We start from the raw sequence: 18,454 nt of genomic DNA on the forward strand, positions 1-18,454 counted from the left end.
ATAGTCTAGTCATTCATCGATGGCAATTCTACAGTATACAGGAAATTTCTTTCCTCCACTTAAAGCTTGTTATGAGGAGATTCTACTATGGTCCTGAATCTGGGATTAGCACTGGTTCTTTATCACATACACAAGTCACTGAATACCCTCGTCGGCCTCACGGAAATGAAGTGATCTGGCTTTTCTCCCGGGAGGCACAGATATGCACCAAGCCCCTCGGCCTTTATCTCAGGGTACAGGACATACTGCTCTTTTCAGAGTGGCGCGATTTGATCGACGGATCAAGTTTTTCATGTTTCGATCCGTTGGTATTGTGTCCACACAATAAGAACTTTTTTCGACATGCTATCCCTATTTTGAGGTCATGTGACACTACAAAGAAGGGCTTTCTCGATGATACTGAGATCTTCGTGGGCTGTGTTGTGTGTAACACAGTTTGCAATATCAAATTGTGTGAAATCGACTCCAGAAAAGCTCTTGTCATAACTAGATGGCTTAATTTAGGTCCTGGTCTCGATCAAGAGGACCCATTATGGAAGGCTCACACCAACTCGCCCCATTCGCCCATTTTAGATTACGGATTTGATCCAGATTACTCCATTGAGGCACAGTGTCCCAAGTGGCGCTTTGAAGAAACAGCTCCTCGATCACTCGAGGACCTACGCCTTCGCAATCTTTCTTATCTCAGAGACAAGCAGTACAGAAGAATCATGCGTTATGCATACGGACGGTACACCTGGCACAGCCCATTCAGAGAACCTTCCACCAACAGAATCATTAATTTCGGGCGGTCCTTACAAGCTTTTTTGGGCATCTTTCCAGATCCAGCATTGAACTAAAGATACACTGCCCACCTTTGGCTTCATGTATCAATATTCTGTATACATTCTTATAGAGTTGCTCGATACTGCCGTTGGTTATGACTTTTTGACTAGAAAGGCAGGAGCGAGGTTGCGGGAACACATGAAGCCCGACTCGAATTCTCGATCATCTCTTCTTTTGCTTGTTCACTTGAAAGACAATTCGTGAAATTCGTTCTTGCTGTCCTCTGGCAGACCTTTTGAATACAAAGATCCACCGAGGCCCGCTTCCACCATGGCCATGAAGGTCCATATTCGCCCCCTCCTCTCCTCCTCCTCCTCCTCCTCCTCCTTACCCTCTCCTTGGTAAGTGAGATTTCTTTGAATTCGAATATGCAGATGTACCTGGGGTCGGAATTGAAGGCTATGCCTACGTGGACGCCTATGTGCCCGCCTACATGCCCGCTATCCTCTGCGTTGCCGAATGCTCGCGAAAACCAATTCGCCGGCAAAGAAACACGATGAAAATTCCAAAACACTCATATACATCTACACTATCACGGACGAGGGCTGGATGAGCTTTCTCGAACCTGCGCAGGAGTGCCACTTTTGCTGGGGATGCAATCGTCAGCCGCATCTTCGTCCGCAATATCCGATCCGGATCGATATGCTGCATCACTACATTTCAACTGGGACGCATCCATAGGCTGTTATTGCATACAACAATAACGAGATTAAGGGACTTATCGCTAATCCTTATGAATTTCAGGGCGCCCCGGGCACTAGTCTTCTCCATCCTGACTCCGAGGGCAAATGGCATCTCACTACGGACGAGTTGGCCGAGCTCTGCCAGGCGTTTCAAACCAGTATGTATAACTCGAATAGATTTAGCCCATTCGAGTTGATACTGACAGGTTTTGCCTAAAAAGACACGAAGAATTCAAGTGGCCGCTGGACCATAGCGTGCGCAATCATCGTGTTGATACTTGCTTTGCCCCGAGCAATCTGGGCTTGTCTCCAGATGCGGACCTTGTTGGAAGGCAGAGATCCTGAGGCGCGGGTAGCCAGAAGGCACCGTGGAAACGACGCAGAAAAGCCTGGATAATCTGACACCTGCTGTAGGGCAAGCGGTGGGAAGTGGGGAGGTTGCTGCCAATGCGTTGACTGCTGTCATTGCCAGTGGGTCGGAAGTTGCCAAAAGTTCCCAGGGTCTGACCCGTAGTGGGCAAAGATGTGGAATAAACATTCCGGCAAAGGATGACAAGTAGTTCACGGATGGTCGCATCCTGGAGAAGGAGCCAGGTGTCTGTATTACTAGATGCTCGCAACAGTTTCTTCTCAAAGAAAAGTTCATATATTAGCTTCATATCATAGCTCTGGCCCTTGCGGGTAAAGCCACACGACTTAGCACGTGATATTCTCTCTCGATGTCTGTAGAGTTTGAGTAGTACTGATATCTCGCTTCATACAGCGAAGGGATTGAGAATAGCACAACCTATCTGATCTTATTCTCCCCACATCCGCCTCGAAGTTACCCTGTAGCGCACGGGACCTCACTTCTAGTTTTGATATTCACGTGTACATTCACGTGATATGGCACGTGCGATATCTTCAAGGGCTTTCCAATTTTTTTTTTTTTTTTTTTCCGAGAACGTAATTTTGATGGCAATAAAATTCCAAGCAAATCATGGCAGAGGAAGTAAGGGTCTCGGGGGTTGTATTTGTGTCTTTTTCTTAGGACGGGCATAGGCTCAGAGTGAATTGGTCCCTGTCAACCCGCTCTCACCTCTCTCACCCATATCACCTGCGCTCACCCTGGAGTGTAGCTTGGGTGAGAATCATCTACAGGTAAGCCGCGCTACCACTGCACTGACCCCCTCGCTATCCAATAATAGGATCTTACGGGATGGTTTCTTCTGACCCAAACGGTCGGGATCTTGGCATCTGCACATAGCTACAACTAGAACCATTATACTATACAGAAAAGGAACAGCATTACTATGAAAGGTGTCGACATTTGCAGCCAAATATGGCTGGAACGTACTGATCTATTGTGGAACCCTGCTTTACTAAACATCCCCTACGATTGGACAACCTTACGCTGTACTGCAGATTCAACTGACTGCCGCTAGTTCCCTATTTTAGCGTCGTGGCATGAGCCCACGGGTATGTGCTTTTCTCAGGGGATTATTCTACGGAGGCCGGGGAAGACTCAAAAGAAGGTGTGGAGTGGAGTTGTTTTTCCTGCCTCTTTGAGCGATTTTCATTGGCACGGACTCTACAACAATGCACGATAGATCAAAACCCGACAGTCTGGATACAAACCCCTCCGTGTCGAACTGACAAGCGAGCCTTTTTTTAAAAGGGGATTACATTCATTTCATTGCGCGCGTTCCTCTTTTTTTTCTTTGTTCCCATCACAATGTCTTCCACTCCTTCCCAAGCGGCCTCGGCGCCATCCGAACCAGCCTCATCTGTACCAGCCAACGCTGATACCCCTGCCAACGCACCCATTGCGGTTGATAATTTTGGCGACGTAGGTCGAAGTGTCTGGCTAATTGTGACCCGGCAATTAATTTTCCCCTTGTAGGACACCAACAGTGAATTCGACAATGAGCTGTCCGATCTCACATCCCTGTCCTCGAGCGTGATGGAGTTTGAATATGAAAATGGTCGGCGGTATTGCAGTAACAGCTCAGTAAGTGGCCTTAACCGAGCCATGTCTCTAGGATGGCCAACTGACCTAGTATTAGGGAAATTATATGTATTTTCACCCTTTCCTTAGAAGCTCATAGCTGGGGAAGACTGACCAAGTTAGGATGCCGAATGATGAGGAGGAGCAGGATCGGATGGATATAGTAAGGCATCATCCCTAGCTACTTTCCATCGTCACATGCTGACTGTTTCTGCAGACACACCACATGTCCGTAAAAGTAACACATTACTGGTGAACGAGTGTAGCTAACCAGAGCGGTGTAGATGGCTGATGCTGCTAGGAGGAGAGCTCTACAATGCCCCGATTCAATCATCACCACAGAACATTCTTGACCTGGGAACCGGAACAGGCATTTGGGCTTTGGACATTGCCGAGTACGTGAATTGCTCCGACCTGCGTCCTCCATCTTTGTGTACCAGCAAGACTGATCCCGGATGATAGGAAATTCCCTAACGCCCACGTCATTGGAAATGATATTAGCCCCATTCAACCCAGTTGGGTGGCCCCAAATATCGAGTTCATCATGGAGGATTTCGAAAGCGAATGGCTGTATCCAGAAAACCACTTTGACTTTATCCATGCACGATGCCTAGCAGGGTATGTCCCAGCCACCGGTCCCCCATCTCAATGACCGTGACACTAACACGCTTTGCAGATGCGTGGCCGACTGGCCCGGGTTCATCGGGCGGATCTTCGAACACGTCAAACCCGGCGGCTACTTTGAATCGCACGAGAGTGCAGTGTGGGCCCGTAGCGACGACGGCTCCATCAAACCAGATTCCGCGCTGATGGAATGGCAGCAGGCCGTCAACCTCGCTGGTGACCTGAGCGGCCGCGACTTGAACATTTACCATAAGCTGAAGGACTGGATGATTGAAGCCGGCTTTGAGGATGTCAGCTTGTCGGTCTACACGCTACCATTCTCGCCCTGGCCGCGCGATCCCCATCTTAAAGCACTGGGGAAGTACCAGGCAGTGCAGCTACAGCAAGCTATCGATTCTTATTCGCTGCGCTTGTATACGCAGGTCCTCGGCTGGAGTGCGGATGTGGCTAAGATTCATAATGCTGTCGTGAAGCGGGAGCTACGGGATAAGAAGTTGCATGCTTATGTTCAAACGTACAGTTTAATCCCCCCCCCCCTCGCCCCCAATTCGACGGCTCATACTAACTTCGAGCAGAGTCGCTGTCCATGGGAGAAAGCCTCTTCGTTCCTTCTGATATTTGTTTTGTGGAATAACCTATTCACGGGTGATCAATGACAGAGAGTAAATTCTTGTGAAGGATCTAGTGAATGGCCAATTTCACGTCGTTGTTCGAAGCAGGACCAATGTCAGGCATCAGAGCAGTTCCAGGTGCAGGTCCTGGAGATTTGCAAGACGAAGCTCAACGTGAACTATCCTGACACATCGATGAGCAGAGACAACCTGTCTTTCACCTTGAACTCTTTAGGTCGTCGGTTCGAGCCAATTGGTTTGCTGCGAGATTGCTCAAACCAAACAAAAGCAAATACTTGGTCTACACCATTCTGGGTACTCTATTTATTTCACAACATTGCTTAGATGGGGAACGAGGGACCTATATTTAGAATAACTAGATACGCCAAGTACATGGATAGCACTGGTTCCACAATACTCCTGCATCACTCTCCATGTTCCCGGGGCGATCCCTCCATCGTTGACTTAGTGCATTACACGGTAAACTGGACTACCTTGTCGTAGCACTTGAATATACATGACTTGTATATTAAGGTATTGAGTACAAGCAAGGGCATCAAATGAAAAATGAACCAACTAAGAGGCTTCAAGATGGTAGTATGTTGCGCAGGAGTGTTTAGGCCTTGCGCTCGTGGGCGGGTTGAGCTGTTTCTTCCCCTAGAATACCTCCTCATCTCCATCCCCAATATCCTCTTTTAACCTTCTCTCCTCTCCTAGACGCATCTTTCTCTTCCACCATGGGCACCTTTGACAGCTATCTGCCTCCCGCCTTGAGCGCGGAGACCATTACTATATTGATCCTGTCACTGAATCTCCCTGCACCAAGCTCCATCGAGCCACTACAGGTCAAGGCTGCCTTCCATTCCATCTATCTCATCCATTTCCCATCCACAGAAGAGATTTCCGCACGAGCAAACATGGACGGCACCGTTACGCTGGTACTGCGTGTCTCCAGCCGGCAGCTTCCTGGCATCAAGACAAGCAACGAGGTAGGCGTCATGACCTGGGTGCGCCAGCATACCTCAATTCCAGTACCAGCCATCATCCGGTACGATGCAACGGAGAATCATGTAACCAGACACGAGTTCACACTGCTTGAGAAGGCAGCCGGCATCAGTATCGATCAGATCTACGCAACGCTATCCGACTCGGTCAAGACACAAATGATCCACCAATTAACAGAGTATCTGATAGAGCTGCACGCACAGCCTTGGTACGATGGATACGTGGGCGGGCTCACACTAACGCAAACGGGTGAGCTGGCGCGTGGACCACCAATCGACGAAAGCTTCTAGCAGACATAGGACCCAGAGAAGTACTGATCTGCCTCGGCCGGGGTCGAAAGCACGGAGACACTCGACAGCCTCAATCCCATGGCTGCAGACGGGTTTCCCAACTATGTGGCCTATAAACGAATGGCTGCCTGGAGCGGTATATCCACGCGATCAGAGTCCATCCTTCACTAGAGCCCTATCGAGACCTGGTCCCGCGCATCCGCGAGTTTATGGTGCAGCTACAGAAATCGGAGAATCAGACGGAGCTCAACCGTGTCGCCTACATACTAGCGCACAAGGACTTGCATTTTGCAAACATCATGTGCGATCCGGACCGGCCTGGGTGTCCGATCACCGCGGTTCTGGACTGGGAGTTCAGTGGTGTTGTTCCGGGCCCGCGATGGAACCCTCGGCGGGCGTTCCTGTGGAACATGAAATGGGACCCTGAAAACAAGGTTGAACAGACCCGCATGGAGCAGTTGTTTGAGCAGATCTGCCGCGAAAAGGGGGCGGCGCATATCCTGGAGCAGACACAGCTGAATGCAAAGCAGGAGTTGATGCAGACGGCCGTCAACCACATCCGCGCTATTGTTGAGGTGTGTCCACGCGGTCAGGCGCAGGACCGCGTGACCCACTGGTGTGCGGTGGCGGAGGCCGCAATGGAGGGATTCCGGGCGTGATTTGTATTATATTGTGGGTGTGCAGAGCCCTGGGGACCCCGACGTGATGGGTAGTGTCTCTTGATATAACTACGTCACCCGGGCCCCGAGGCTTAACCTACGTTTTCCAGCTTGGACGGCCACTCAAGGCTCATTTTTATCAAATAGCGCATAATCGGGATCTTTGATCTTGATGTAGGCACCAGTAACCCACATACAGACAGAGCCACCAATAGAGCCAGCGATCAGAAGCTTCAGACGGCCCAGGGGATCGATAAGGAAGAGCAACCAACAGAACCTGACGACGATCTCGACGACACCAAAAATGCCGGACATCATCTGGTTCAAGGACCCGGTATTTCCAAGGCTTGTGAAGACTGTAGGACTATAGTAATTGATGGCATTAATGCCCGAACAGTTCTGTCAGAAGAAGAGCATGAACCCAAGAAAAAGCCGCCACATCACCTTGGGATCGGCTGCGGCCGCTTTGGAAGGACTCCAAAAGCCCGTACCCATCCAAGCAGCCTGCTCTTCAAAGGCCTGATCAATCCTAGCAATTTCCTCTACGATGTATACATCAGTTTTAGAAAGCTGGCGGACCCAGCAGAGGTTCTCAATGGCATCATGGCGACGCCCACGGCCGATTAGCCAACAGGGAGATTCCCGAATAAGGAAGGCACCAAAAAATGTACTAGACATATTATTGAAGAAAATTGTACAGAATGTAAGCAAGTTAGTGTTGTATTGTTGTACGCTGTAAAGAAGGAAGTGGCCTTCTCCGGTGTCGCATTATACTGCTCGACCTAGCCGCAACGTTAAACTATATCATCTCTGGAGGTAAAAGAGGTATATGCAGAAAGTTCATTGCGAGTTCTCTACCACGGAAGCTCAGCTCCATCGTACTGATGAAAGCCCTCAGCGTTCTCCATCCCCGGAATGAGAATCTTAAGGAACTTCCCATTGATTTCTGTTGCGTCTTTGGCGACAATAGCAAGGATACCCTTAATGCTGGTGCCAACATCAAGTTGCGCCCATTCGCCGCCCATGTCAGTTTTAACCCACTGTCTCGACTATCAGCAAGTCGGATAGTTAATGATGACCTGTTAATACTTACACCAGGACAAACAGAGAAGAATGCAAATCCATCTTTCTCATACTCGATCGCGTACTGCGCAGTCAGGCTGTTGAGAGCAGCCTTAGAAATCTTGTATGCAGGGCAAGGTATCTGCGCCCATTTTCGAGCATTTGAAATGGCGCCTACACTCGAGCCCCTGCAAAAGAATCGAGTTAGCAATGATATTTCGTAATTTGAGCGTCAAATGAGTTTACATGTTCAAGATTTTCTTCTGAATTCCCTCTTTGAGTAGCGGTAGAAAGGCAGATGTCACGTTTTGGACGGTCTGGACATTCACTTGGATCACCTCCAACAGATTGTCCATGGCAGCAATACCCTCCGGGGTAGTATGCGTCATCCCGGCGTTGTTGATCAGGACATCCAGACCCTGGCCGGCAAGTCTTTCTTTGACCTGCTCGACTGCTGTGGCGACGCTGCTCTTGTCTGATACAGCCATGTGTAAGATAACGAGGCGGCCATTAGAGTTATTCGCTAGCTGTTGGAGTGCCTCGCTTGGTGAACCACGGATTGCAGCGAACACCACAGACACCTGCTCTGCGGATCGTTGGCTGAGTTGACGGACAAACTCGAGGCCGAGACCTCGTCCAGCTCCAGTCACTAAGTATGAAGACATTTGTTGATAAACTAGGTGGGGGCTGTAAGTTGTTGGGCGGGGCTGGGTGTGGACTAGCTCTGAGTGCTCATTTATTCTCACAAAACATTATCTTGTGGATACAATGAGCTTTATACTATTTACTTTGGGCTCGGAGATAAGCGAAGCTTGGTAATGCGACAAATAAATGCCCAGGTGGTGAGATCTATCCCCGAACAATCACCGTAAAATCCGTCTCTTTGGTTAGCTCGCGGTCAACTTCCTTAATAGAGTCTTGGCGGAACCTTAAATAGAGCCAAATCACACACATGTCAACTAGTAAGTGCTTGTACTCCGTCACAGTAGAACTCGAAAACAGTTTACCCCAGGACATTCACGCTTGGTTTCTCGGACTGTACCCGAGACCATGCTAGGCTATACTCCCGTATTTGGGCTAATCGGACAGCAATTGGTTCCCAATTCAAATCTTCATTTGTTATCCGTCGAGACTATACAATTTATTCATAATATAACACAAAGCCATTGTCACTGATCACAGCACAATAGTCGAAAATTTATCGTGAAGGTTGTCCGACGTTGGAACATTTGTATAAATTGCAGTTAACGTAAATTGGCAATTGAGTCATGAGTAGCTAGTTGAATGGGCAATGTCCTTCGCTTCCAGCAAGTTGTCCTGCAATTTCTTAATCTTATTTTGGACGCGATCATAGCAATCCGAGCCTAGTGGCAAGCGAAATAGGTCTCCCTTCCCAGCACCCATGCCGGTACCGTCTACGACTTCCAGAATTCTCTGAGCACATTTGACAGCATCCCCAGGTTGGACTTTGTTTGACTTGAATGCCTGGAGGACATGTTCTAAGGGGGTGCCGGCATAGCCCTTGTTCACGCCGGCCGCAGGCTCGAGGTAGGCTGTCCAAAAGTTGGTCCGAAGTGATCCTGGCTCGACGACAAGTACTCGAATATTGAATGGCGCCAGCTCCCTCGCGAGGCTTTCAGACATACCTACTTATTTTGTATTAGCAGGCCAACCCCTTAGATAGTCATACATTATGTTGTAATTAGCTTGGAAGACTCGCCTTCAAGAGCAAACTTCGTCCCGGCGTACATCGCGCAGGCGGGCAGTCCATCAACTCCGGCACTGCTGCTAATATTGACAATAGTGCCAGACTTCCTCGCCCGCATAAAAGGAAGAGCTCCCTTTAACACACGAACAGGACCGTAGACATTTGTGTTAAACTGAGTCTCGATTTCGGCCTCGCTCATATCCTCGATACTGCCTAGCAACGAATACCCGGCATTATTGACAACCACATCAATAACACCACCAGCCTCATTGATTGCATATTCCACTAGTTGAGATGTGTTGGAGCTCGTCACATCAAGCTCGATCCAAATACCGCCGAGTTTAGATATCTGCGGGTTGGCTTCAGCCGCTTTAGTAGGGTTGCGGGCCGTGGCGATCACTAAGTGACCGGCTTGAAGGGCTGCCTCGGCGATTGCGGCTCCGAGGCCAGAAGATGCACCAGTGATAAGCCAGATTTTGGATGCCATTTTAAGATTGTAGTAGGCTCGATTGAAATAGCGTTGCTCAAACTTAGTGTCGGGTGCGGGCAGTTCACGTTGGTTGTATGTAGAGAGGGTATTACTCGAAATTTGTAATTTGAATACGTGGCTTTGAAAATTGAGGGGCTAATCCGAAAGTTGTTGGTCGTTGGGAGGCTACTTATTGTATACCTGCCATTTCGGAGGTAAGCGGAGCGGGGTTTGGCTACTAATGCCGCTAGGGCCGGGAGAATACTGAGAAGCAGCCCAGAGATTGTGGGCCTGTCTAGAAGCCTTTAAATTATCCTTAATATATAGCGCCCTTAGCTTTTCTGTCTGTATGTTATATGCTTCAAAAGTAAATGAAAAGGGTAGGATATGTATCAAGCCCGATCACCAGCCCTTCTCGCCCATTTGAGAACCATCACAGAACATCAGTGGTCCTAGGATTGTATCTTCGTTGAAGGTCAAGGGTCAAGTGACCACTGCTTAGGTAGATAGCTCTCTCTGTCTACCCATCTGCATCATCATCATCATCACCCATTCTATTCTTCTACTCTACAGTCCCTGGTATGTCAAGAATTTCAAACCTTTCTCTACACTGCTTTTACGTCTCTCTTCCACTGACACACTCTCAATTTCGTTTTGGTCCTTCTTTCTTGACATCTCTTGGCATCTCTTTTCTTGATAGTTCAGGGTAGGGTAGTCGTGCTTTCCAAATCCAGGCACTTTCCTCGTAGACAGGAACTTCGTACCCCAAATCGTAGCATTCCCCGCGAACTGAGCCTCTCTTCTCTTTCCTTTCCCATTTCTTACTATAAGTATTCGAAGATACTGCAACTTTGGTGTAAGATTGAACAGGTCTGGGGTGTAGCCATACTGGCACCTGGCTGTCTTATTTAACAGGCCACATCGTTCATTTCGTTTAAGTGGAACATTACTGCTGTTTCAAGACAGCACAAACTGGCTCACCGTAATGCTTCCCTCAAGTGCTGTAGTTGCAAAATTGAATATCCCATACCGATACCCCATGAAGAACTCCCATGTGGCATTCAAACTGTAATCGCCTCCCAGATCAGTGAAAGTAACTCCATCCAAGCTGTACGCAAATTGACCCGTCGCGACGGTGGGCTGGATGTCTGCCGTTGCACGCAACCAAACTTGATCACCAGAAAATCCCACTGAGGCAATTTCTTCCCCCGTAGATATAGTGTTCCAGTCACTATCCATTTGTAGACCGGTAGTAACTCCAATATGAGTATCGCCATCGTCATTGACAATTCCAATCCAAGCAGAGGAGTCCCGAAGCAGAGCAAGCCCAGCCCGACCTCCAGCTTTGATAGATGAAGTGCTGAACTGTATTGTGGCAGATGATTTCGGGCCACGGATGCGGTGTGTGAGCGTGTTCTTGGCACTATATAGGTCATTCGTCACAGACGCAACTTGCAATGTGAGTCCGCTATCAATAGACCACTTGGAATTATCGGGGTTGTGGTTCCACTCCCATTGGGCATCCAAAGTCGGACCCGAGAAGTTGTCGGTGCTATCTGCCTGGAAAGACGAAGTCGTACTACTGGCTGCAATGTTGGGTGTATCATAGGTCGTGCTCCAGGAACCATCCACGAGGTTGACTGAGGGCCACCCATCTGAGTCCCATTGAAGCGGTGCAAGAACTGGGATACGGCCACCGGGGTATGCATCCACGAATGCCATAAAGTACCAATCTCCGTTGGGAGTATCCACAATTCCTCCTTGATGTGGATTTCCACATCCAGGAACTGGGTTGCCTGCATCGGTGAAAAGCTCTTGGATCGTGTATGGGCCCCATGGACCAGTTGTGGATTTGAGGACATACTCCGAGGATGGTGAACCGGGCTTGACGGTAAGGATATAAAAGTTGCCATCTTTTTCATAGAAGCGAGAACCCTCGATGTATCCAACATCTGATTCATACACTACCTTCGACGCAACTTCTCTCAGGCCATCTGATGACAGCTCAGATACGTAGATGTTGCTGCTTCCGTAGGCAGCATACATTGTATCATTGGCGGCTACCAAGAGACCAACGTCGTAGTAACACGAGTTGATGACAGCAGCCTGTGTCCATTTACCGTCAACGGCAGAGGCAGTATAAATGTATGTCTTGGAGAAATCGATGCATCCGATCCAATAGTAGGTTGATGTGCTTGGACGATATCTCAGCGACGAGGCCCATGTGCCTTGGATATATGCTTGACCACCGTCTAGGTAGTAGCCAGAGCCAAAAGCTAGCTCTGGTACTGAGTGTCCGGCCATCTCCCATTCCACGAGATTCTTGGAACGGAGGATTGGAGCACCGGGAGAATAGTGCATATTTGATGCGGAATAGTAGAAAGTGTCCTCAACGCGGAATATATCCAAGTCGGCGAAGTCCTCCCATATAATGGGATTCGAAAATGTCGCAGTCGCAACGGCGACAAAGAATAAATGAATAAGTAGAGCGAACTTCATCCTTGGTGCTGGAATACTTTTTAGCGGTGGGTCTTTCGGAAAGTCAAACAGATAGTGAATGTTTTATAGGCAACGAAACAAATGGGAATAGGCTAAAGAGATGAAAATCCAAGTAGCCCCTACATTTTACCCTGGGTGTCTCAGCTTTTGCAGTTTAAGTGCTGTAGATCATTGCCCTAATGTATGTTAGTAGTAGTTCGGCATCATTCCGGCATGAAAAACGGCTAATAACCCCGGACTTCCACATTCTCCAGTGGGTCCAAGCTGAGGAACCTCAAGCCACTCCGGGTATTCCGATGCCCTGAAATCATGCAGAATGTAAAGTTCCGAAGATCAGATTAGTATGAATGCATGTGCTTTCCATCTACATTGTGCCTAAACTGACTATCATGAAAATATGCACCTGTATCCTGAATTATCCGCCACGTACCAAGATAGGCAAATCTGCGGTGGAGTATACTAGGGATCAGTGTTCTCACCTCCTAGAGCTAACAAGACATGAGGCATATTAGAGTAATCGGGAATTTAAAGCCTGTGAGAAAGATATCAGTTGTCTATTTTTGAAGAGTATCTGAGCCTGGTCTAACGTCGGCCTAAACCTTCGGCTTCCTACATTCTGGTCGTCATGAGGATATGATTCTCCTACCAGGACTACAAGTAGTCTAATCATCCAAAGCTAAACCTTGTAGTACTTCCTCGCCCTCTAAGTCATAACTTCGCTGTTGAGTCTTCCTAGGCCGGACTAGCTCTGCACATATATCTTGACGCTGTACTCGGTGATTAACAAAGTATTCACCATTTTTAGACACTATCAACTTGCCATGAAAACATATGTCTGATAGTTTTTCCCTTGAAAGGCTGTTGATTCGAGCAGCTAAAAATCGACGCGATTCAAGAGGGCCCTCCTGCATGTTGATATTGCAAAGTGGACTTGTCAGAGAAATAGGGAGTTTTTATAGCGGATTATCAATTACACGTTGCATTTGAGTGCCATTGGATCATACTAAAGTTCTCATGAAATAGAAAAGGTCGAGGGCCTCATGAAGTTGGTGTCAACCCTAATGGCTTGGAAAAAAAGGGCAAAGAACAAAACGGTCATATTATTCACGGTGAACATTCAAGTGCAAAGCAATATACCCTATTCATTAAGGTCTTCGCTTTGCAATCGCAGTTAGGTAGTTCCTGAGTGGCGGTCGAACTCGGGTACGCGATTCAGTACGCGTCTGGGCGGTCAAACCACGCCAAACTGCCGCTTTCGAAACACAACTCCCTCCTCTTCCCAAGTCCATGTGAGAAAGCGCCCATCATGCCTTCGCGCTCTCGCCCTCCTCCCGAGGTCGAGGATGACTCGGGGCTTCACAGCCTCTCCTTCAACCAACCCCTCTCATGGCGCGTGGGGCGCGCTGCCATTCCCATCGCGGATCTCCTCGAGCGTCTCCAGACGCTAGCGCAGGAGCTTCGCAAACTTGACCAGGAAGAAATTGATAAGGAATCTCTCCGGAAGGTTTCGCAAGAACTTGCCAGCGGAAATCTGCTCGCTCATAAGGACAAGGGTGTGCGGGCGTGGGCTACGTGCTGCATCGTTGATGTTTTGCGATTATGCGCCCCAGACGCGCCATTCACGCGCAACCAGCTTAAGGTATGATAATTGACACTACACCGGCTGGGCGGGTGCTTTATGCGATCGTGCTTTCTAACTTGAGTCAATTAGGATATCTTCACTTGTATCGTGTCCTCGATTATCCCCGCGCTGGCTGATCCATCCAACGCCTACAATGCGCAGCACATCTACGTTCTGGGATCGCTTGCCGAGGTGAAGAGTATAGTTTTGATGGTCGATCTCGACCATCCGGACTCACTTATTGTACCACTGTTCACAGGATGTTTCGACATTGTTTCAGGGTCCTCGAAGGCCTCCACCGGTGAAGAGGTCGCCAAGAACGTCGAATTTGATATGACCAGAGTACTTGTCACGGTTATCGACGAATCACTTGTTCTGGCACCAGAGGTGGTTGATATTATTGTCGCACAATTCTTGCGGGTCGACCCACGAGTCACGAACAAGAAAGGAAAGCGCCCAGATACACAGGTCGATTCTAAGCAGGATACTTTATTGTTGAAAGATTATCCTGCCGCCTACAATATGGCGAAGGCTATTTGCCAGGCTTGCCCCGAACGAATGACCAGTCACATCAGCCAGTACTTTAACAACGTCATCATCGATGCGTCTGTGCCAGCTGGCCAGACAAACGGCCATAAGCATGGTGCTCGGAAACCCAACCTTGACGAGTCTGATGAGGAGGGAGAGGACATCAAAGAGTTGAGCAAGGCTCACCGCCTGATTCGGGAGCTCTGGCGCGCTTGTCCTGAAGTTCTGCAGAATGTGATTCCCCAGATCGAAGCAGAACTATCTGCGGAATCAGTATCCCTTCGATTGTTGGCTACGCAAACAATCGGAGACCTCGCGGCAGGAATTGGAGTTGCAGGACCCCCTCCCTCACCTCCCATGGATCCTGCTGCATACCCACCTGTGGCTCTGGTGGACTATGATAAGATGATCCCTCAGCCCAACATTCTGTTAACTCCAGTCTCCCCGAAGCCTTTCTCTCAGGTTCATAATTCGGCGTACGAGGCATTTCTCAGCCGTCGCCTTGACAAGACCCCGTCAGTCCGTGCTGCCTGGGCCACGGTTGTGGGACGGATTCTTCTAACATCTGCTGGTGGCTCTGGTCTTCACGAGAATGAAGAAAAAAACCTTGTCCGACACCTTGCCTCGATGCTCCGCGATGTCGATGAAAAGGTTCGTGTGGCTGCAGTGGATACTGTTGGTCAATTTGGCCTATCTCAAATCGTTCACAAACTGGGAGTTGATGGCGGCTGTTCAACGCCGGATTCACTTCTTGCAATTCTTGCTGAACGAGTCAAGGACCGCAAGCCCCATGTGCGTGAACATGCCATGAAGATTTTGGCTAGGATGTGGGCAGTGGCTGCTGGTGATATCGAGCAGAATACCGAACCTGTCGTTTCCCTCCTCAGGGACGCACCATCCAAAATTTTCGATGCATTCTACACAAATGACCAAGAGATTCATGTTCTGATTGACCGCGTGCTCTTTGAGACACTTCTGCCCCTTTCATACCCACCCATCAAGGCGAAGCTGTCTCGTGGTAATTCAAACCAATCACAAAAACAAAAGGAGAGCCAAGCTTCCGAACCCGAGCAAGAGACGGATGTCGATAAGATTCGTGTTCGTCGAATCCTCACCCTGCTCCGTGGTCTGGATGAGAAGGCTAGGCGAGTGTTCTTTGTCATGTTGGCACGTCAGTTGTCGATGAGGTCGGCCGTGACACTCTACCTAGAGGCCTGTGAGAAGTACAATGGCGGTGTCTTTGACAAAGACGAAGAACAGATTAAGGCCCAGCTGTCCAAGATTGTGGATTCATTATCCAAGACCTTCCCTGACGCTGCACGTGCATCAGCAGATCTCTGGAAGTTCGCCAAGGTGCATGATCGTCGCAGCTACCAGTTGATTCGCTTCACTATGGCGGCTGTGAGTGACTACCGCACTGTTGTGAAGGCAACAAAAGAGCTGCAGCGCCGCGTACAGACTGCTAATAACTCACCCCTGCTTGAAACATTGAATCCTCTTGTATACCGATGTGGGTCCTTGATTTTCAACCGCAGTCATATCCCGGCGATCATGAGCCTTTCCCGGACCGATGAGAACGGATTGGCCAATGCCGCCCAGGAGATGCTGAAGCAAATCTCCTCTCAAAATCCTGAGGTCTTAGAGGCCCAGGTACAAGAAATGTGCAAAGACCTCGAAGCTCAAGCTCCCAAGGCTTCTTCGGCCGGTGATGCCAATGCCGAGGACATTCTGAAGGCTTGTTCTGGCTTCGCTAAGAAGCTTCCTGCCAAGCTTCCCAAGGAACGCAAGTTCTTCCAAGCTCTTACCAACTACGCCCTCTACAGCTCATCCCCGCATGCGGCAAAGCACGCTGTCTCTATTTTGATGGCTACTGCTGACAAAAAAGAGATGTACGCCAAAGACCTTGTACAAAAGTGTGTTAAGAAGTGGACATATGGGTCTGATCGGTTCCTTACTCGTCTGGCTGCTTTGTCGCAGCTCAACCTTCTCGCGCCGAGAGAGGCAGACGAGGAAAGTGATGCCATCATTGCCATTGCTATTAACCAAATTCTGCTCACCAACCGCAACCCTGAACCAGAGTCTGAATACACTTGGTCAGAGACTGTGGATGATGAAACGAACGCCAAAGAGTGGGCTCTGAAAATCATTGTCAACCGCCTTCGGGCTAAGGACGGGGCTGATAATGAAGCGGACTTTCGTGCTCATGCCAAGCCTGTTTATGAGACTCTGAACAAACTTATCGCAGGTGAGGGCGAGATCTCCAAGAAGAAAGATACTCCTGCCGGTCAGAAATCCCGCCTGCGTCTCCTCGCTGCCAAGTCCGTCCTCAAGCTGTGTGCTTGCAGCACCGTCTGTGACGGTCTATTGACACCTATCGATTTCAATGCAATTGCTTTGGTTGCCCAAGATCCGCTGTTGCAGGTGCGAAGTGGGTTCATCAACCATCTGAAGAAGAAACTTGTGCAAAAATCACATCTAAGTCATAGGTGGTACATTGTGCCCTGTTTACTTGCCTTTGAGCCCGTTCATAGTCTAAAGGAGAGCACACTCACATGGCTGCGCTCTCGTGCAGCATACTTTGCTCAGCAAGCACAGGCTAGTGGGAAGCGGACAGAGCAGACCATGGTCATGGAACTGATTTTCTCGCGCCTCCTGTCTCTTCTTGCCTACCACCCTGATTACCCGTCCGAGGATTTGGACGAGTCAACGAAATTGGGCGACCTAACCGACTTCTCTCAATACATCCTTTACTACCTCTCTGCAGTGGCCAATGAGCAGAACATGTCTCTGATCTACCACGTTGGACAACGTGTCAAGCAATTCCGCGATGGCATCACCAAATCCGACGAGATCTCTACGCGCCTCCACACTCTCTCCGATCTGGCCCAAGCAACCATCCGCCGTTTCGCAGACGTCTACTCCCAGCAACACAAGTTCGGCGGTGCCACCGGCGCAACCAACATCCTGCAAACATACCCTGGAAAGATGGGTGTTCCCAGCTCTCTCTTCGCGTCCATGAGCGGCCATCGTGAGGCTCAGGACGTCGCCGACAAGAACTTCCTTCCTGATGAGTTGGACGATCTACTGGATCGTGTCGTCCGGAATGCCATGAAGCCCAGGAATGCCTCTCAGGTGGCACATGGCGGATCGAGCAAGAAGCGGAAGCCTTCTCTCGACACCAATGGCAAACCCCCTGCTGCCAAAAAGTCACGCAAGGATAAGCTCGCTCGTCCCCGTAAATCCTCATCATCAGTTGGCACATTCAAACCCAAGCGCAAGTCCAAGAATGAAGATGGCTGGTCTTCTGACGGAGGCGCCAAAGATTTCATGCCTGCTTCTACTCGCAGACGCAGCGTCAGAGGGACTGCCAAGACGGATGTCAGCTATATTGACAATGACAGCGATGAAGATGACGAGGAGATGGCAACATGGGATGAGCCCGCAGAAGCCAATCACGAACAAGACGAGGAAGAGGAAGAAGAGGAGGAACAGGAACAAGAAGCAAGCGATGACGAGGAAATGAAAGAGGCAGGCAACAACGACGAGGAGGAAAAGACAGACGATGAAGAACCAGAGGAAGCCAGCGAGAAGGAACCAACTCCACCTCCTATTCCCGCAAAGAAGCGCGGCGCAAAGGCCTCTACAGCCAAGAGTCCCGTCGCAAAGAAGCCCGCCACGACTACTTCTTCCACCTTGCCGACACGTCGCTCTTCTCGCCGCGGATAAATCTCTTGTCCTACGTGATATCTCGATACCATTCTGCCAAAAGTGATCATTGACCCTCCTGTCTCGTTTTCATCTGATTTATCTCCTGTCTATTTTCCACGTTGTGTCCGGATCAGATCAGATCAGATTCTTGTCATGCATATCATATCATATCCAT

General features: G+C 49.2%; 8 protein-coding genes across 8 annotated transcripts; 4 read left to right on the plus strand and 4 right to left on the minus strand.

The window, feature by feature from the left end:
* Positions 1-3,222: 3,222 nt before the first annotated feature.
* N7508_010504 (class I SAM-dependent methyltransferase) lies at positions 3,223-4,775 on the plus strand (the record flags this gene model as incomplete). Its single annotated transcript, XM_058468564.1, has 8 exons — positions 3,223-3,336; positions 3,391-3,498; positions 3,554-3,564; positions 3,619-3,658; positions 3,713-3,723; positions 3,780-3,890; positions 3,958-4,113; positions 4,172-4,775. The coding sequence occupies 8 exons, from the start codon at positions 3,223-3,225 to the stop codon at positions 4,773-4,775; spliced, it is 1,155 nt and encodes a 384-aa protein (XP_058316410.1).
* Positions 4,776-5,467: 692 nt separating this feature from the next.
* Positions 5,468-6,025, plus strand: N7508_010505 (Aminoglycoside phosphotransferase; the record flags this gene model as incomplete). The annotated part of the gene is made up of 1 exon (XM_058468565.1): positions 5,468-6,025. One exon carries the CDS (start codon positions 5,468-5,470, stop codon positions 6,023-6,025), a length of 558 nt encoding a protein of 185 aa, XP_058316411.1.
* A 78-nt stretch (positions 6,026-6,103) lies between these two features.
* On the plus strand, positions 6,104-6,684 carry N7508_010506 (uncharacterized protein; the record flags this gene model as incomplete). The annotated part of the gene is made up of 2 exons (XM_058468566.1): positions 6,104-6,161; positions 6,197-6,684. The coding sequence occupies 2 exons, from the start codon at positions 6,104-6,106 to the stop codon at positions 6,682-6,684; spliced, it is 546 nt and encodes a 181-aa protein (XP_058316412.1).
* Positions 6,685-6,807: 123 nt separating this feature from the next.
* On the minus strand, positions 6,808-7,362 carry N7508_010507 (uncharacterized protein; the record flags this gene model as incomplete). Its single annotated transcript, XM_058468567.1, has 2 exons — positions 6,808-7,040; positions 7,176-7,362. The coding sequence occupies 2 exons, from the start codon at positions 7,360-7,362 to the stop codon at positions 6,808-6,810; spliced, it is 420 nt and encodes a 139-aa protein (XP_058316413.1).
* Positions 7,363-7,538: 176 nt separating this feature from the next.
* Positions 7,539-8,411, minus strand: N7508_010508 (SDR family oxidoreductase; the record flags this gene model as incomplete). Its single annotated transcript, XM_058468568.1, has 3 exons — positions 7,539-7,724; positions 7,778-7,934; positions 7,993-8,411. The coding sequence occupies 3 exons, from the start codon at positions 8,409-8,411 to the stop codon at positions 7,539-7,541; spliced, it is 762 nt and encodes a 253-aa protein (XP_058316414.1).
* Positions 8,412-9,012: 601 nt separating this feature from the next.
* N7508_010509 (putative short chain oxidoreductase/dehydrogenase) lies at positions 9,013-9,941 on the minus strand (the record flags this gene model as incomplete). The annotated part of the gene is made up of 2 exons (XM_058468569.1): positions 9,013-9,392; positions 9,467-9,941. 2 exons carry the CDS (start codon positions 9,939-9,941, stop codon positions 9,013-9,015), a joined length of 855 nt encoding a protein of 284 aa, XP_058316415.1.
* Positions 9,942-10,880: 939 nt separating this feature from the next.
* Positions 10,881-12,422, minus strand: N7508_010510 (putative xylosidase/glycosyl hydrolase; the record flags this gene model as incomplete). The annotated part of the gene is made up of 1 exon (XM_058468570.1): positions 10,881-12,422. One exon carries the CDS (start codon positions 12,420-12,422, stop codon positions 10,881-10,883), a length of 1,542 nt encoding a protein of 513 aa, XP_058316416.1.
* Positions 12,423-13,728: 1,306 nt separating this feature from the next.
* On the plus strand, positions 13,729-18,297 carry N7508_010511 (sister chromatid cohesion factor PDS5; the record flags this gene model as incomplete). Its single annotated transcript, XM_058468571.1, has 2 exons — positions 13,729-14,061; positions 14,134-18,297. The coding sequence occupies 2 exons, from the start codon at positions 13,729-13,731 to the stop codon at positions 18,295-18,297; spliced, it is 4,497 nt and encodes a 1,498-aa protein (XP_058316417.1).
* Between the last annotated feature and the right edge of the window lie 157 nt (positions 18,298-18,454).

Source organism: Penicillium antarcticum (assembly GCF_028974205.1).
Source record: "Penicillium antarcticum strain IBT 31339 chromosome Unknown utg000009l_segment0_segment0, whole genome shotgun sequence".
Taxonomy (NCBI): domain Eukaryota; kingdom Fungi; phylum Ascomycota; class Eurotiomycetes; order Eurotiales; family Aspergillaceae; genus Penicillium; species Penicillium antarcticum.